This window comes from Scyliorhinus canicula, chromosome 10, assembly GCF_902713615.1.
Source record: "Scyliorhinus canicula chromosome 10, sScyCan1.1, whole genome shotgun sequence".
NCBI lineage: Eukaryota > Metazoa > Chordata > Chondrichthyes > Carcharhiniformes > Scyliorhinidae > Scyliorhinus > Scyliorhinus canicula.
The window spans coordinates 95,408,782-95,428,569 of NC_052155.1; the positions used below are offsets into that span (position 1 = coordinate 95,408,782).

The 19,788-nt window shown below is 44.9% G+C and overlaps 1 protein-coding gene across 1 annotated transcript in view; it reads left to right on the plus strand.

Annotated features, from left to right (window-relative positions):
* The window catches only part of LOC119972132, a 660,627-nt gene that overhangs the window by 382,848 nt on the left and 257,991 nt on the right, over positions 1-19,788 (plus strand). The window contains exons 35-36 of the mRNA XM_038808465.1: positions 16,910-17,064; positions 17,212-17,425. Of these exons, the coding sequence (XP_038664393.1) occupies positions 16,910-17,064; positions 17,212-17,425 (369 nt within the window). The remainder of the gene's footprint in view (positions 1-16,909; positions 17,065-17,211; positions 17,426-19,788) is intronic.

Sequence of the window (19,788 nt, forward strand, 5' to 3'; positions counted from 1 at the left end):
TGGGGGACTCAGACAAGGGGTGTTTTACAGCCGTATAAGGCCTGAAGACCCTCAAACATCGGGGAGGATGACTTTAGAGAGAATGAACCCTCACACTCAGGCAGCACTGTGAAGATAGGGGTATGAGACGTCTGGAAGTTCACGACTACTGGTTATGGTGGCCAGACAGTCAGGGATTAGTGCTTGGGTGGCTGGCAGTTCAAGTTCAAAGGCTCATTTGATCTGCTGCTCTTGAGAGCTGGGGGAATGAGGGTGCCCTCTAAGGATGAAATTGACATACTAATTTCAATCTGCACATTCATCAGGTGTACCTCGCTTGCCACAAGGGGATGTCTGTTGCCTATTGAGCTTCCTGATCCTTCCTTGAAGACTCAATTGCACGCCAATTTAATCAGAATGGCAATACTTGAGTGTGCCAATGATTGGTGCCCATTTTTTACCTCCTTGAAAGCATAGCCTCCAAGTATTGAACTCCAAAGTTCATACTCATGCCCAAGTAACAGAGAGGTGCCACAGATGTGGCCTCCATACAAGGCATTATGTTGAAGTTGCTCATCAGTCACCCTATTCAGGGGGCGGGAGGCAGCGTCTTGTTCCTTGATTAGATTAGAGCTCAGGCCCATTGAAAACACTTAATTGCCCCCACTCTTCACTGGTGGGGGTGTGGGGTGGGGGGGTCACATCGACCACTGAGGCTCTCAAGGGCTGAAGCACATCATTCAGGTGTAGTTGAGCGGGTCAACAGTGGGAAAGTGGCTATTATGTGACAGGGAAAGGAGTGAGGCTCAATGGAAAGGCACTCACATAGGGGGATGCGCATGGGTGGATGTCGCAGATCCTGAGAGAGCTGAGGGTCAGGGCTGTGTCAAGACTCTTCATCGCTCACTTTGATGTTCACTTCCTTTCAGTTTTTGATGCTGAGAATCATAGAGCATTTGGCAATTCTTTTAATTGCAATTGACCAGCGGCAGTGACATTGACGTGCCGCTGCACACGGTCAGGAATGGCGTCCTGAAGAGGAGGGGGAGGCAGGGCCTATTAATCTCCTGGGATTAGGTAAACAGATAGCGGACCCTCAGAGGAGACAAAACAAGCCACAGATGTTCCAACATCGAATTTCCTACCTCCAAATGTCAGAGGTCCAGTGTCAGAGAAGACTGGGTCTCGCCTGGGGGACTGTTGACCACCTGTGCCAGGTGATGCAAGAGTTGGCATCTCATGAACTTTAAGGTCACCCATTGCCTGTGGCCCTGAAAGTTATTACAAGTCTAAACCTGTATGTCAATGGCTCATTTGAGGGCAGCATGGGTGACCTGTGTAGCATTTCCCAATCAGCAGCGCACGTGCAGAAGGGAAGTCACAGATGTGCTATTTGTACATCAACTTGGACCAAGTGATGGTCCAAGTGAGCTACTTGGACTAGTAGAGCTGGTGAGCTACAACGCCAGTGTCATAGGCTTCTGCTACACAGCAAGCATGGCCCAGGTGCCATCTCCTCCACCCACATTCCTCTGCATTCCCCATAGCGGCATAGGGTGCCATTTTTGAAATGTAAAGTATACCACTCCCTCAATATCCAGCTCATCTGTGACCATGCGATGCACATCATGCGGGTGTGTACCAATTTTCCCGAGAGTGTCCATGATAGTTGCATCTTTGGGTGTTCGCAGATCTCAGCTGTTTCTGTGGGACAGCAGTGGCTGGAGGGATGGCTCCTTGGGGACAAGGGGTCTGACGTGGGAGGTAACTGCTGACATCAGTGCAGAGGGTGAGATTTGCTACAATGTGGCTCGTGGGTCAACACAAGATACATTTCCGGTGCCTAGGTTGGTAGGAGGAGTCCTCCAATACAGCCCCCAGTAGGTGTCCAGCATCATCGTAGCCTGCTGCGTTCTGCACAACCTCGCACTGCAGCAGGGAGAGTAGATGGACCAGGAGGAGCACCACATCTCAGATGGGGAGAAAGTCAAAGTTATTACAATGGTGTCTTTTCTCTAATAGCGCCTAGGTTTATCTATGCCTATTGTTTCTTAGTCTTCCTTACCCTTCCGCCACATCTAGGTCTATTTCCAGGATTCACACCTGAGGTTGAGGTGGTCTGCCTTTGATTGTCATAGAGGGCACAGGCCAAGTCTAATGGAAAGGGACTGGTCACGTGAATTCAACTAAATTGGCTGGAAATCTTCAAAGTCGCAAACAGCAATTTACATCCTCTGGAGATACGAGGAAGTGTTCCCTAATGAGTTAGGTCAGATCAAGGGTGTGAAAGCCAAAATTAATATAAATCCAGACTATGCTATGAAACAGCAATCAGACCGGTCGTTGCACCATCGGTTGGCAAATTCCTTATTGTCCTAAAGCACAGCTCCCACACTACCACAGAGGTCATGCCAGAACAATTGCTCACAGGCCATCGCTTTAGAACTCATCTGGACCTAATATTTCCTAATTTGGCGGGGAGGATTGAGGCATGTCAGGCTTCCCAGAAGAGGTGACAAATCATTCCAGGTGGGACCTGGTGCTAGTTCAGAATTTCACCTTGAGCCCACTCTGGTTAGCTGATCGAATTGTGTCCCAATCGGAACTTGTGGCCAGTATCAATGGCAGGATGGTTTGAAAGCACGTTGACCATGTGAGGGGCCAGGAGCAGTAACCCCCCCATTCCAGATCAGATGGGTCCAACTATTACTGACAGCACTGCCGTGGCCGTTTGCGAGCAGAGGGAGCTAGGAATTTCCGAGTCAGCCCGCCAGCAGTCCAGGTGGGAGCTGGCAAGGCGAGCAGCCCGACAGAAGAGGAGGAGTCACCTCAACCATTGCAGACAATGAGAGTACCTCAGAGTCGGTGGAGCCGACTGGGGAACGAAGATGGTCCCGGACAGACTGACGCTTTTCCCTCATGTCTATTGACATTGAATATAGCACTTGTATATAACTTGCTCTGTAAAAAGTTATGAGAGACTTGAGGAGGAGGGATGCATCTTAAATGTTGTGAGGGTTCCCGCCTCTACTACTCTTTCAGGAAGAGAGTTCCAGATTTTCACCACCCTCTGGATGAAAAAGTTTTCCCTCAAATCCCCTCTAAATCCATATGTCCTCTGGTTATTAATCTCGCTATTAAGGGTAAAAATTTCTTTCCTATCTACCCTTTCTCTGCCCATCATAATTTTTTACACTTCAATTAGATTCCCCCCTCAACGTTTTCTGCTGTAAGAAAAAGAAACCTCCAGCCTAGGCAACATCTTGGAGAAATTATTCTGCACCATTTCCGGTGCACTCATATCCTTCCGTGTCAACCAGAACTGCATCCTAGCTGTGGCCTAACCAGCATTTTATACAGTCCCCACCATAACCTCCCTGCTATTATGTACTATGCCTCGGCTAATAAAGGCAAGTATCCCACATGCCCTTTCATGTCACCTGCAAACTTACTGATCATATCTCCTACTTTCACCTCCAGATCATTAATATAAACTACAAACAGTAAGGGACCCAGCACCAATCCCTGCAGTACACCACGGGACACAGTCTTCTAGTCACAAAAATAACTTTCGACCATAACCCTTTACCTCCTGCCATGAAGCCGATTTTGGATCCAATTCGCCAAATTTCCCTCAATCCCATGGGCTTATATGGACTCTTGAACATTCTCCCATGAAGGACCTTGTTAAAAGCCTTACTGAAGTCCATGTAGATGAATTTGGTGAACAGCCGCTGCACTCCCTTTATGGCAAGTATATCCCCCCTTAGATAAGGAAACCAAATCTGTACCAATGCTCCAAGTGTGGTCTCACCGGGGCTCTATACAAATGCAGAAAGACTTCTTTATTCCAGTTCTCAAATTCCCTTGTGATGAAGGCCAACACACCACTTGCCTTCCTAATTGCTTGCTGCATCTCCCGGCCAGCTTTTAGTGACTCATGAACAAAAACACCCAGGTCCCTTTGGACAAAAACACTTCTGGATCTCTCACCATTCAAGAAGCACTCTGAATTTTTGTTTTTCTACCAAATTGGACAGCTTCACGCTGATTCACATTATATTCCATCTGCCATGTTCTCGCCCATAAACGTAGCCTGCCCAAATCCCCACGAAACCTCCTTGCATCCGCCTCACAGCTTAAATTCCAACCTAGTTTTGTGTCATCAATGAATTTGGACATATTGCATTTAGTCCCCACATCCAAATCATTTATCTAGATTGTGAACACCAGTGGCCCTAGCACAAATTATTGTAGTACCCCACAAGCAGCAGCCTTCCATCTTGTGAATTAACCATTCATTCCTACTCTGTTTTCTGTCTGCTAACCAATTATCAGTCCATACCAATATATTACCCCCAATCCCATGGACTCTAATTTTGTTTACTAATTTCCAGCATGGGACCTAATCAAAGACTGTCTGAAAATCCAAGCACACTACAATCACTGGTTCTCCTTTATCTATGCTATGAGAAACATCTTCAAAAATCCTCAGCAGGTTTATCAAACACGATTTCCCTTTCATGAATTCATGTTGACTCTGCCCAAACATGTCATTATTTTCTAATGTTAGGAAACCGGACCAGACCACAACTTTTGTTAGAACACCAGACAAGAATCCCAAACAAACTTTTATAATTTGTAAAACTCTGAGGAAAGGATACTTCACCCTCGGAGTGTTGATTCTGACAAATAGATATTTTTTATGTTAAAACAAACTTAAATTTAGAGACAGAATTAAGCACATCAGCACCAAAGGAAATGGCTTTAAAATTATGAGTCAAACAGCTCTAAAACACAAGTAAAAACTTACTTTCTATACATGCTACTAATTCCAATTGCAATCCAATACAGTTAAAATTCCATTTATAAATAAACAAGTTTACTTGCTCAGCTGTGGAGACCTTTGGAGAGAATTGTTTTCCGGCGCAGAGTCAGTACACCTCTGTTCAACCTTGCGGCAATTGGCAAAACTGCTGTTCATCTGAAAATCCTTCTGTCCCGTCAGACTCAAATTAAATGGCAAACTCCAAAACTACAGTCAGACCTGGCTCCTCCCATTAATTATTTACGTATTCACTAAGACGTCACATGCCCTGTTTAGCTAGGACTAAATATCTACTCTCCAGAGTATCTCCAGCAATCATAACAATATCCATTAACCCTTTGTCTGTAACAAAGTAAGTGTTTGGAATCAATCTTGACCTCACCTTTTACAACTACTTAATTGCAGCTTTAGCAGGCAAATAGTCTGGATACCTTAACTTCGGTTCTTTAATAATATCACTGCAACAAAGGGTACCTTAACCCAGATTTTAAAAACATTTCCACAACAGATATAATATATATATATATTTTTTAAATTTAGAGTACCCAATTATTTTTTTCTCCAATTAAGGGGCAATTTAGCATGGCCAAACCACCTAACCTGCACATCCTTGGATTATGGGGGTGAAACCTACGCAGACATGGGGAGAATGTGCAAACTCCACACAGGCAGTGACACAGGGCCGGGATTCAAACGCAGGTCATCAGTGCCGCAGTCCCAGTGCTAACCACTGCGCCACATGCCGTCCTGATATAAAATATAATATATAATAATTTTTACATTCATCACACTAAGTGTCCAGTTCTCCCATCCTTCATAATAGATACAAACATTTTCCCTACTACTGAGATAATGTACTTTAGCTATGAGGAGAGGTTGAATAAACTTGGTTTGTTCTCACTGGAACAAAGAAGGTTGAGGGGCGACCTGATAGAGGTCTCCAAAATTATGAGGGGCAGAGACAGAGTGGATAGTCAGAGACTTTTTCCCAGGGTAGAGGGGTCAATTACTAGGGGGGCATAGGTTTAAGGTGTGTGGGACATGGTTTAGAGTATATGTGCGAGGCCAGTGTTTTACACAGAGGATAGTGGGTGCCTGGAACTCGCTGCCAGAGGACATAAGAACATAAGAACTAGGAGCAGGAGTAGGCCACCTTGCCCCTCGAGTCTGCTCCGCCATTCAATGAGATCATGGCTGATCTTTTGTGGACTCAGCTCCACTTTACGGCCTGAACACAATAACCCTTAATCCCTTTATTCTTCAAAAAACTATCTATCTTTACCTTAAAAACATTTAATGAAGGATCCTCAACTGCTTCACTGGGCAAGGAATTCCATAGATTCACAACCCTTTGGGTGAAGAAGTTCCTCCTAAACTCAGTCCTAAATCTACTTCCCCTTATTTTGAGGCTATGTCCCCTCGTTCTGCTTTCACCCGCCAGTGGAAACAACCTGCCCGCATCTATCCTGTCTATTCCCTTCATAATTTTAAATCTTTCTATAAGATCCCCCCTCATCCTTCTAAATTCCAACGAGTACAGTCCCAGTCTACTCAACCTCTCCTCATAATCCAACCCCTTCAGCTCTGGGATTAACCTCGTGAATCTCCTCTGCACACCCTCCAGTGCCAGTATGTCCTTTCTCAAGTAAGGAGACCAAAACTGAACACAATACTCCAGGTGTGGCCTCACTAACACCTTATACAATTGCAACATAACCTCCCTAGTCTTAAACTCCATCCCTCTAGCAATGAAGGACAAAATTCCATTTGACTTCTTAATCACCTGTTGCACCTGTAAACCAACTTTCTGTGACTCATGCACTAGCACACCCAGATCTCTCTGCACAGCAGCATGCTTTAATATTTTATTGTTTAAATAATAATCCCGTTTGCTGTTATTCCTACCAAAATGGATAACCTCACATTTGTCAACATTGTATTCCATCTGCCAGACCCTAGCCCATTCACTTAATCTATCCAAATCCCTCTGTAGACTTCCAGTATCCTCTGCACTTTTTGCTTTACCACTCATCTTAGTGTCATCTGCAAACTTGGACACATTGCCCTTGGTCCCCAACTCCAAATCATCTATGTAAATTGTGAACAATTGTGGGCCCAACACGGATCCCTGAGGGACACCACTAGCTACTGATTGCCAACCAGAGAAACACCCATTTATCCCAACTCTTTGCTTTCTATTAATTAACCAATCCTCTATCCAAGCTACTACTTTACCCTTAATGCCATGCATCGTTATCTTATGCAGCAACCTTTTGTGTGGCACCTTGTCAAAGGCTTTCTGGAAATCCAGATATACCGCATCCATTGGCTCCCCGTTATCTACTGCACTGGTAATGTCCTCAAAAAATTCCACTAAATTAGTTAGGCACGACCTGCCTTTTATGAACCCATGCTGCATCTGCCCAATGGGACAATTTCTATCCAGATGCCTCATTATTTTTTCCATGATGATAGATTCCAGCATCTTCCCTACTTCCGAAGTTAAGCTCACTGGCCTATAATTTCCTGCTCTCTGCCTACCTCCTTTTTTAAACAGTGGTGTCACGTTTGCTAATTTCCAATCCACCGGGACCACCCCAGAGTCTAGTGAATTTTGGTAAATCATCATTAGTGCATCTGCAATTTCCCTAGCCATCTCTTTTAGCACTCTGGGATGCATTCCATCAGGGCCAGGAGACTTGTCTACCTTTAGCCCCATTAGCTTGCCCATCAATCCTCCTTAGTGATAAGGTTTGGGCACCTTTGGTGCTCCTTTGGGCAGCACGGTAGCATGGTGGTTAGCATAAATGCTTCACAGCTCCAGGGTCCCAGGTTTGATTCCCGGCTGGGTCACTGTCTGTGCGGAGTCTGCACGTCCTCCCCGTGTGTGCGTGGGTTTCCTCCGGGTGCTCCGGTTTCCTCCCACAGTCCAAAGATGTGCGGGTTAGGTGGATTGGCCATGCTAAATTGCCCGTAGTGTCCTAAAAAGTAAGGTTAGTGGAGGGGTTGTTGGGTTACAGGTATAGGGTGGATACGTGGGTTTGAGTAGGGTGATAATTGCTCGGCACAACATCGAGGGCCGAAGGGCCTGTTCTGAGCTGTACTGTTGTTCTATAACAATCCTCTCAAAGTCCTCACCTGTCATAGCCTAATTTCTATCAGTCGCTGGCATGTTATTTGTGTCTTCCACTGTGAAGACTGACCCAAAAAACCTGTTCAGTTCCTCAGCCATTTCCTCATCTCTCATTATTAAAACTCCCTTCTCATCCTCTAAAGGACCAATATTCACCTTAGCCACTCTTTTTTGTTTTATATATTTGTAAAAACTTTTACTGTCTGTTTTTGTATTCTGAGCAAGTTTACTCTCATACTCTATCTTACTCTTCTTTATAGCTTTTTTAGTAGCTTTCTGTTGCCCGCCCCCCCCCCCCCCCCCAAAGATTTCCCAGTCCTCTAGTCTCCCACCAATCTTTGCCACTTTATATCCTTTTTCCTTCAATTTTATACTCTCCCTTATTTCCACGGTCGATTTTCCCTCTTTCTACCATCCTTCCTTTTTGTATAGATATGAAAGCTGCCTTTTTGCAGCGGCATCAGCTCCAGAGAGACATTTTTCTCCGTCCTCCAAAAGAATCAGTTAACACAGAAGGGGTATATGGAAGTTGAACAAATGTGTATATGGATTAAATGATGTATCTAGAGTGTGGTACTTTTTGGTGAGGTCAGTTTTGTTAAAGTTAGGTTGTTGCCAGTTGAAAGTTGATCCTGCAATGTTTTACTGGCACTATAAAGGAAATATTTCTGGCATCTTTATGATGCATGTCGATGATTTTTTGTGGGGTGAGACTAGTGATTTTGAAGCTATTGTAATCTCTGGTTTGAGAAAATAATTCACGGTTGGAAGTCAGGATTCCAGTGCATTTAAATATATTGGACTGGAAATCGGACAGACTAAGTTAGGGGCAACTTTATGTCAGCAATCTTATTTGGAAAGCATCAACCCAATAGCAATTAGTCGTGGCTGGGTTTCACAAAAAGACACAATGGTTTCAAGGATTGAAAAAGAGCAAGTGCGAAGTTTAATTGGGCAACTGAATTGGTTAGGTAGACAGACTAGACCGGACGTGAGTTTTGATGTCTTAGAGTTGAGTACAAAAATGAATGATCCCAAAGTGGAAGACATAATAAGAGCAAATAAAGTGTTGACCAAACTAAAAATGCAGGAGTGTGTTTTGAAGTTCCCGGTTTTAGGTGACCATAGGCACTTGAAACTCATAGTTTATAGTGATGCGTCCTATGCAAATTTATGTGATGGGGTTTCAAGTGCAGGAGGTTTTATAATTTTCCTTTTGGGGAACAATGGTAAATGTTGCCCTCTTGTGTGGGAAACAAAGAAAATAAGGAGAGTGGTAAAAAGCACTTTGGCTGCTGAGACTTTAAGCCCTGTAGAGGCAATGGATATGGCCTTTTATATAAGTCAAATATTGACAGAAATTTTGGGATTAGGAGATTTGGGTAATATACCTATTGACTGTCACATTGACAATAAACCCCTGTGGGAAAATGTGCGCTCTACAAAATGTGTCAATGAAAAGAGGTTATGGATAGACATCGCAAGTTTGAAGCAGATGTTGGACAGAGGGGAAAAAACAAAAATTAAATGGGTTGACAGTAGCTATCAACTGTCAGACTGTTTTACGAAAAAAGGGGCTAGTTCACCGAAACTTTTGGATATTGTTAATGAAGGACGCCTGTTTCTGTGACTTTTGTTTTCTCTTCCAAACAAACTGGAAAAAAGGGGGGGAAATCACGTGTGTTTTTAGTTTCTTGAAATTTTGTTTTCACCTATTTGTTTTTTTTCTCTAAGGAAGGGGAGAATGTTAAGTAATGGGTTAAGAGACATTGCAATTAGTTGTCTCATTTATGTTAAGTGTCCAGTAATTGACACTGATATGTAAAGGGGCTTCAGGTGGCCTCTGGGTCGGGTGATGTGTGGAGTTTTGTGCAGAGTCTGTTGGAAGAAATAAAAGTGTGTTGGTGAAAAAGGAACAGAACTTTTGTCTCTTCATACCGCAGCATCTAATACGTCTAACACAGTGAAATGCGCAGCAAGATGGCTGCCTTGCAAGCCATGGCAATGGCAGTCCGTGGGGAGTTCACCCCAGCCACTCGGCCTGTTCCCGCATCACCTCCCTGGCAGGGCCCCCTCACTACAACCAATATCTGGCCCGCCAGCCCACAGTTGCTCCTCTCCGTGTCCTACCCTCTCTCTGTTCCTCATCAGCCATGACGCCGGTTTCAAGATTTCTAAAAGCACAAGTGAACCGCGCAGTCAGGAATTCTGCCCATCGGACTTGCAGTAGCAATGATGTGCTCAGCAGACGCACATCAGGTGGCTTTACTCCCAGCCAGACCCAAAATAGTGAATTTTCTGAGATTTGTGGCACAGAAAGCCACCCAAAACTCTCCCGAACCTAGACGGGACGAATAATAACACAGTGGAGAAGAAGATGTCGGCAAACGGCAGCTTAAAGAGCCGATGATGAGGCCGGAAACCGTGGAAAGGAGCATGAGCAACAGGTGGACGGAGCAGCGTGTTAGACGTATTCGATGCTGTGGCATGAAGAGGCAAAAGTTCTGCTCCTTTTTCACCAAACCACTTTTATTTGTTCCAACTGACTCTGCACAGAACTCTGCACATCACCTGATCCAGAGGCCACCTGAAGCCCCTTTACATATCAGTGTCAATTATTGAACACTGAACATAAATGAGACAATTATTGAACACTTAACATAAATGAGACAACTAATTGCAATATCTCTTAACCCATTACTTAACACAGAACGGTAACCGCGGCCATTTTGGACGGCCCCCTAACAAACGGAAACCCAGAGTGCAGGGGCACGTCCATCCGATAAATATGGTTGACCTGGCAGGAACGGGGGAACAAAAACCTCCCACCAGGATAGTCACCTGGAATGTAAGGGGACTTAATGGCCAGATGAAAATATCCAGAGACTTTGCCTACCTGAGAAGCCTGAAGGGTAACATCTACCTGCAGGAGACACACCTGAGGGAGAAAAACAGATTACTGATAAGGAAGGGCTGGGTAGGACATTCATGCTATGGGATGAGGACTCGGGGAGTAGCTATACTGATCAGCAAGAGGACGAAGCTGATGGAAACTAGGACTGTTACGGACCCGGGGGATGGTACAGCATGGTCATCGTAGTTTCATGAATGTGTACTCTCCCAACTTTACAGAATATTAATTTTATTATCAGCATCACTATAAATGATCAGTAAAACACTCAATCAAACTGTCGTATGGTTTAACTAGTGTGGGAAAACCCACTGGACAGGGACCCAATATTGCTAGAAGAGATTATCAGCCATTGTGAGTTCCCTTTCACCAGAGTGCTTTGCAAAGGAGATTTAACAGAGCTATTAAAATGGGGAAAGTAGTTGAAGTGTTGTCAGCCCTGTTGAGATCATTGAACTGTTTGTGAGACTGCTCTGCAGTTGAGAATTGGCATTTACTGTCGGTGCCACTTCCCACCATATGGCATGAGTGATACATCTGGCAGGTTTCCTGCCATGGACACCCAACAGTCTGTGTCGCTTGGCTGATCCTAGTTTCTTTGGAAGGTGAAATTGTGGCTGCTTTCTCTTCGCCTGTATTTCCATGCAGGCCCTGTCACCTTATAAGGCTGTTTGTGCCAACTGCTCTTGTAGTATAGGTTAGAATATTCATGAGACATGAAGTAGAGTTCACTAACAGTCAGATGAGTATTCTTTATTACTATTGCAATATTCAGCCAGAATTATTTTTTTCAGACATGAACTCTAATTTTGATCACTTTAGGAGATTACACCCATTTTACATTTGATTTAAGACAACTCCACTCGCTGTACAAACAAGATGACACAGCAACTCTCGTGCAAGCTATCGACAGAATGGTGAACGACTGGGGGGAAATTCTATGGAGGCACAGGGGGTCGTGCCTGCCGGCTAAAGAGCCAGTGAGAAATCTATAGAATCATAGAATTTACAGAAGGAGACCATTCAGTCCATTGGGTATGCACCGGCCCTTGGAAAGAGCAACCTACCTAACCCCATGCCTCCACTCTATCACAGTAACCCAGTGAACCCCACACAACCTTTTTGGACACTAAGGGCAATTTATCATGGCGAATCCACCTAACCTGCACATCGTTGGACTGTGGGAGAAAACCAGAGAACCCGGAGGAAACTCACGCAGACACGGGGAGAACGTGCAGACTCCACACGGACAGTGACCCACGTCGGGAATCTAACCTGGGACCCTGGAGCTGTGAAGCAACTGTGCTAACCACTGTGCTACCGTGCTGTCCCATGTATTGCCTCCTCCTGGAAGGCCTGCCTTCAGGTGCTTCTCAGGACTTAATTGGCCACCAACATGCCTTCCCTTGGATCAAGGGCTCCTCGGCCAGAAATCCATCCCTCTGAGAGCTGCTTTCCAATCAGATGTTGGCAGATCTTTTCTCATCAGCATCACCAGGGTGGCGGTGGCTGCTGCCCAAACAATAGCCACTGGACGTCCAAGATCGAGGGACAACCGAGGACAGAGTTAAGTCATGTCAGGAGGGGTTTCATGGGGTGGGGTGCATTGTAGGAGGGGGATATGCAGTAAGGACATGTGTATGGGGTGGGATTCTCCCTTTTGGGGACTAAGTCCCCAAGCACGCCGGAGAATGGGCGAGAATCACTCCGGACTTTTTCCTCAGGGTGCTTCTCCGTTTTCCAGGGGATTAGCTGGGCCCTAGCGTGCGTCCCGCAGCTCCGGCTGCTGGAGGGGCCCTGCTGTCCAAACCGCGCAGCCGGGCATGTGCATGGCGGCCGCAAATGGGTCCGCGCATGCGCGTGGCAGCCCATTTCAGCGCGGGCGCCACCGACAGGGCGGAGCCACACAGCGGGCCCGCATAGAGTAAGGTAGGCCCCCACAGATCGTGATGGCCCGTCAATTGGTGGGCCCCAATCGCGAGCCTGGCCATCGCTGATGCCCCCCCCCCCCCCGAGTCAGATACCACCCCCCCACTTGGACCGCCACCGCGGCCACGAGTCCGAGCTCCCGCCGGGTGGTACCAGATGTAAACCACGTCAGCGGGAATTCAGCCGGTCGACCATGGAGAATCACCAACAGGCCCCCGATCAGAGCCACGACAACCGTGTGTGAGCGACTGGCGGGCCCACGAAGAATCGTGGAAGTGTTGTCACGCCGGATTTCTGACGTGAATGGCTATTCTCCTCCCCCGTGCCGGGCTCGATTCCGGCGCAGAGGGTCGGAGAATCCCGCCCATGTTTCTTAGCCAGCCATTCCCCTTACTGATGCTGGTTCCCTTGACCAGGCACCGAGTGCCTTTGAATGAAGGACCCTCCCAGGAGACCAAAAATTGTTTGCACCATTATACTTCTCATGCACATTGCTTGGTGACAGGCCTGCCTCCATCCGGGTTAATCCCAGTGACTTTGGGATGAGGCTCTTATGTGGTGATTAATTGGCCACCAAAGGTCCTCAGTTGGCAGCTGGGAGGGAAGTCTGACCTTGGACCTTCCCACCACAAACCATAACTTTGCCAGCAGTAGGAAGGCAGCAGGGTACACCACAGAGCACCCTCCCATTTGATTAAATGCCTCCATCCAAAAAGTCACAAGAGAAGGGACAAAATTCTCCCCATACCTTTTCTCCAGTGGTAAGAAAAAGTGAAAATTAACTTTCAATGTTGTCACATTGGCAACATTAATTGTAGTTTTTAACAATCTTTGGTTGGTAGCCTTCGGGGTTGGTAGCCTCCTAAAAATAATCACCTGCCCTTTATGAAACCCATTTAATTTTTGTTCCATTGAGCTCAAATTTGCATCCAGATGTTAAAGCTGGAAAATATCCCCATTATGTCTAAATGTTGCTTTTTAAACAGCAATTATGAAGGGAGAGATTGGTAAGATAGTTTTATGGGTTATTTTAGTTTTATTTATTTCCTAAATGATTAGAAAGACTGATTGTATAAAATCTTATGCATATATCAGACTACCAAGCAACATTTTATGATGTTTGAAACTGGCTGCAATTTATTCAACAGTACAAGTGGTCTTTTGTTGCTTAAGCACCCATTATAAAAATGTTATACTTATTTTATGACATCTCAACTTGTATTTGGAATTCTCATTGTATTTGATCATTTCCTTAAGAAGCATAAATTCACTTTGAATCATTTAGAAACCTTTGAATACTGAAGATAATATAATAGAAGTAGTTTCCAAAGTATTTCTGCAACATTTTTTCATTCAGTAATCTTTTTACAAATGGGAGGTTTTAATGAAGAGGGTCATGTGGCCTGCTCTGAATTCTGCTGACTGCACATTTGTACAGCTTAGAATTCCTACCATTCAGGAAGGAGACCATTCAGCCCAGCGAGTCTGCACCGATGCTTCAAAAGAGAGCTCTACGCAAGTCCACTCACCTGTTCACCCTGCCCTATCCCTGTAATCTCATAACCTAATTTACACCTCCCTTGGCACTAAGGGGAAAGTTAGCGTAGCCAATCCACATAACTCTCACATCTTTGGACTGTGGGAGGAAACCGGGGCACTTTGAGGAAACCATGGCAGGCACGGGGAGAAGGTAAAATTGGCACACAGTGATCGGAATTGAACCTAGGCCCATGGTTTTGCGAGGCAGCAGTGCTAACCACTGTGACACCATGCCAACGTGCCATCGTGTGCGGCCGGCTTGGGTGTTAAAGATTAAAGGGGAACCCAGGTTGTTTTACTGGGAAGCAGGTGCAAGCTGTTCATGCATGTTAAAAATGACCAAAGCACATTTGCTGACAGTGGACAGATTGTTAGTCTCCAAACTGAAGATGTTAGGAATGTCAGGGTTTGTAAATAGTTATAATTTAAACTAAACAGCAAAATACTGTGGATTCTGGACAATTGAAATGAAAACAGAAAGTGTGAAATACTCAGCAGATTTGGCAGCATTTGTGCAGAGACAAACAAAGGTTTGATTTTCTGCCCCCCTCCCCATCCCTACAGCAGTGTGTTTTCCGGTGGCCGAGGCAACCAGCAGATCTTCTAGTCCCACTGACATTTATGGTGTTTTGCATTTCTCGCTTGTCCTGTTGCTGGGGAATCCCTCATGGAGGGTCACCTTTGGCAGAGCCAGAAGATCCCACCAGTAGAAAGGGCCAGAAAATCCTGCCCAGAATATTTTGACTTGAATATGACTTCTTCAGAAGTTAGTTCTGAAAGTTCTGAAGAAGAGTAATATTCGACTGAAAACATTAACTTTGTTTTTCTCTTCATAAGTGCTTCCAGATCTGTTGAGTATTTTTAACACTTTCTATTTTTGTATAATTTGCACTGTCTATCTATTTTCAAGGTGGAATAACAATGGGAGTTTAAAGGATAGCTAATTATCATTTCTGCCTGTTTACAAGGCCAATGTGGTTCATGTTGCCATGGTGATGGGCTTCAAGAGGGGTAAGGTCCATTGGAAGCCATTGTAGAATTGGCTGACAGGATTTTACTTAAAATATCACTGAACCTCACAGAGAGTGTTAATTTGCCAGAATCCGAGAAAGTGAATTTATGAATTAGCAGCAGGAGTAGGCCACACAACCCCTTGGGCCTACTCTGCCATTGAACAAGATCATGGTTGATCGGATTACAAGCTCCTGCCTGCTCCCAAGAGGCTATTGGCCCCTTGTTTAGCAAGATTCTGTCAACTTCTGTCTTAAAAATATCGAAAAATTCTGCTTCCACAACCTTTTAAGGAATCATTGCCTTCATCTCTTACTTAAATGGGTGACACCTTATTTTTAAACGCTGACTAGAATTTCCCACAAGAGGAAACATCATCTCCACGTCCACCTTATCACAGAATCATAGAATCCTATAGTGCAGAAGGAGGCACTTCGAAAGAGCACCCACCTAGGCCCACGTAATCCTACCTAAATGTTCAGACACTATGAGGCAATTTAATGGCCTATCCACCTATACTTCACATCTTTGGGCTGTGGGAGGAAACCGGAGCCCCAGGAAGAAATCCATGCTGACACGGGCAGAATGTGTTAACTCCACTCCTTCACCAAAGGTTGGATTCAAACCCAGGTCCAACAGTGCAATGCAAACCACTGTGCCACCATGCTGCCCCTATTGTCAAGACCAATCAGGCTCTTTCTGCTGAAATCAAGTCGCCTCTTAATCTTCTAAACTCCAACAGGTACAAGCCTACCATGTGGAACCCTCGGGAGATAAAAAATCATTTTGGATTGGTTCCGGAACAATTGAATGCCTCCTCAGCGGGGAAGAGTAAAATATAACAATGGAGGGAGACTTTCGATCATGCTGAAATATTAACTGTAGTTTAGAGCAGAAATTGCCTATGACATTGTGCTAAGTTAATGTTGTTTTTAGTTTGTTTATTACATAAAAGTCTTAAAACTTGAAATCTTGTCCTCAAATTCCTTTAAATTGGCTACCAGGAATTTAAGTTTATTTGGAAAAGCTTTTGGTTTCTATGGGGGAAGCATAACAAAGCACCCTTATTTGGGTAATTTGATCATTTGATCTCCCAGCATGGAAAAATCTGCCAAGTAGAAGAGTTGAATGGTAAAAATGTTCTCTTGCATGTACTTACATGCACCCCACTGGGAGGAAACTCTCTCAATGCACTTTCATAGAATCAATTGTTTAGGGATCTTCTGCTTGCCTTGCCTGTATACCGCAGTCAGGCACCCTTCCACCCTTCTCTAGGCTGATACACCATCTCGTACCATCTCATACTTACCTCCAGTATTCCATCAAATCTGGAATGAGGCAGAGAATCAGGAATTCCAGGTGGAGATATCACTTGCTGACAATATCTGCCACATAAGTGGTTGTGTTATGCCAAGGCACAATGGGAAATTGCAGGAACGGCAGGAACTTGTTTCAACTGGTTCCCTGACGTTTTCCAGTGTATTCTGCTCATCTCATGCCAGAGTTACAGCAGGACACTGGCAGAACTCATCCATTTTCTACAATAAAGCTCTTATATAACCTTCTTATTATTTTATAGTGAACCACTATCTTGTTTATGTGCATATTGGTGATTGTTGGGGAGCAGAGACGTATGCGAATGTATTTGTAACACTACACGGGGAAAGAGGAGACACTGGCATCAGGAAGCTGGACAAGTCGTTAGTATATGGAGAAATGTTTCAACAAAATAAGGTACTACACATTGATTGAGGAATTAAATCTATTTTATGAAATGTAAATCAGTTGATAGAAATGGAAACAAAATGTGAATTGTAAAACGCTGAGCAGCTGATCATATAATTAAACTTGTACTTATGCCATTTTCAATACAATTTACAGACTGACTCATTTTTGGTGAAAGCAGTATCTTTAGGCCAACTGACCAGGGTGATCATAGGTCATGACGGAGAAGGATATGGTGCTGGAATGTATCTGAAGATGATCATAGTACGTGAATCAAAGGATTCAGATAGAGAATGGGTGTTCCCATGCTGGAGCTGGCTGGATGATCACATTGGAACTAAACAAACTGTTCGGGAGTTAGCTTTGTTAGGTGAGCTTTGTATCTGTAGTGATGCTTCAAACAGTGAATTCAATGACTCCATAACATTAATCTTCAAGTGCTTGCTTAATTTTGTGTGGGCGACTTCACTTAACAGTAAGATCAATCGTTTACATTCATTTGTATGGTGTTAAATTCTAAATGCCCCTATGCTTCTATGTATGTTTCTATCCAGGGGTATGGGGGGAAGGCAGGATCAGGGTATTGAACTTGCTAATCAGCCATGATCATAATGAATAGACCAACAGGCTCGAAGGGCTGAATGGCCTCCTCTTGCTTCTATCTTGCTGCTTTCAAGCACAGAGCAATTTTGAATAAGTTTGCATTTTTGGGACCATAATTCTACTCATACCCATCAGAAGCACAGGTGCACACGGTGCAGGGGCAGGAGACGGGGGTGGTGTTGGTGGGTGGTGGTGAATGGAATGGTGGGGAGGAGCAGGGTGGGGAACTTTGTGTGAAACCAGGACACTGAGTATGCAACTAATTAATGTTTACGCCGACCTTCTACACTGTACTCTTGTGACAGTCCATTTAGAGGCACCAATTCTACACAGACGGGCAAACTGTATTGTGACTGCCTCTGATATTTCAGCATGTGATATTATATTCCTGTGTCTTCACAAATTACAATTTCATAGCCACCAAAGACATCTTAAGACAGCCTTGCCTCACCATGTGCAGTCATTTAAAAGGGAGCTTGCCCAGGTATTTTGCTGCTCAATTGCAGTACTTACAATATCAGTTCAATATCACCCACATTAAAATCACTGTAAGGATCCCAGCCGAGTAAAGATCAAGAGGGAGACTCGACGGCACGTAGAAATAGGAAGAGGTTGGACCGTGATGTCACAGCCAGCAGTAAGTGATTGGCTGGTGACTGGTAAGTAGTTTTTTTCTTTTCCCTGAGGTGTGTTGATAAGCTAAGGTTTTTCTATTTCTATTTATTTTTTTATGGTGTGATTGGTAACAATTTTTCTTTTTTTTTCTTTTTCATTTAACTATTATTTTGTATTATAGTTGGACTAAGCTAAGCTTAAGATTAAAAATGGCAGGAGATCTCAAGACCCGTGTTATGCTCCTCTTGCTCAATGTGGGAGCTCAGGGACGTGGCCCATGTCCCTGGCTCATTCACATGCGGTAAGTGTGTCCAACTGCAGCTCTTGTTAGGCTGCATGATGGCTCTGGAGCTGTGGATGGACTCACTTTGGAGCATCCACGTTGCTGGGGAGATCGTGGATAGCACATTTAGCGAATTGGTCACACCACAGATTGCTGAGGGAGAAAAGGAATGGGTGACCAAAAGGCAGAGAAAAAGCAGGAAGGCAGTGCAGGTGTCCCCTGCGGTCATTTCCCTCCAAAACAGGTATACCGTTTTGGATACTGTTGGGGGAGATGGCTCACCAGGGGAAGGCAGCAGTAGCCAGGTTCATGGCACCATGGCTGGCTCTGCTGTACAGAAGGGCGGGAAAAAGAGTGGAAGCACTATAGTCACAGGGGATTCAATTGTAAGAGGAGTAGATAGGCAGTTCTGTGGTCGAAAACGAGACTCCCAAATAGTATGTTGCCTCCCAGGTGCATGGGTTAGGGATCGGCTGCAGAACATTCTGAAGGGGGAAGATGAACAGCCAGTTGTTGTGGTGCATATAGGCACCAATGATATAGGTAAAAAATGGGATGAGGTCCTACAAGCAGATATTAGGGAGTTAGGAGCCAAGTTAAAAAGTCGGATCAAAGAGATAGTAATCCTCAGGATTGCTACCAGTGCTACGTGGTAGTCAGAGTAGAAATGAAAGAATAGGCAGGATGAATGCATGGCTTGAGAGATGATGCAGGAGTGAGGGGTTCAGATTTTTGGAACATTGGGACTGGTTCTGGGGGAGGTGGGACTACTACAAATTGGACGGTCTACACCTGGGCTGGACTGGAACCAATGTCCTTGGGGGTGCTTTTGCTAACGCTGTTGGGGAGGGTTTAAACTAATGTGGCAGGGGGTGGGAACCAAATGAGGAGGTTCGTGGACAGTAAGGAGGTAGTAACTAAAGCCTGTAAGGAACTAAATCATGAAGTCAGCGTGACTGAGGGGAAGAGTAGGCAGGGAGCAGACGATGAACGCAAAGGAACTGGTGGTCTGAGGTGCATTTGTTTTAATGCAAGAAGCGTAGTAAGTAAGGCAGATGAACTTAGGGTTTGGATTAGTACCTGGAAGTATGATGTTATTTCTATTACTGAGACTTCGTTGAGGGAAGGGCATGATTGGCAACTAAATATCCCAGGATAGCGATGCTTCAGGCGGGATAGAGAGGGAGGTAAAAGGGGTGGAGGAGTTGCATTCCTGGTCAGAAAGGATATCA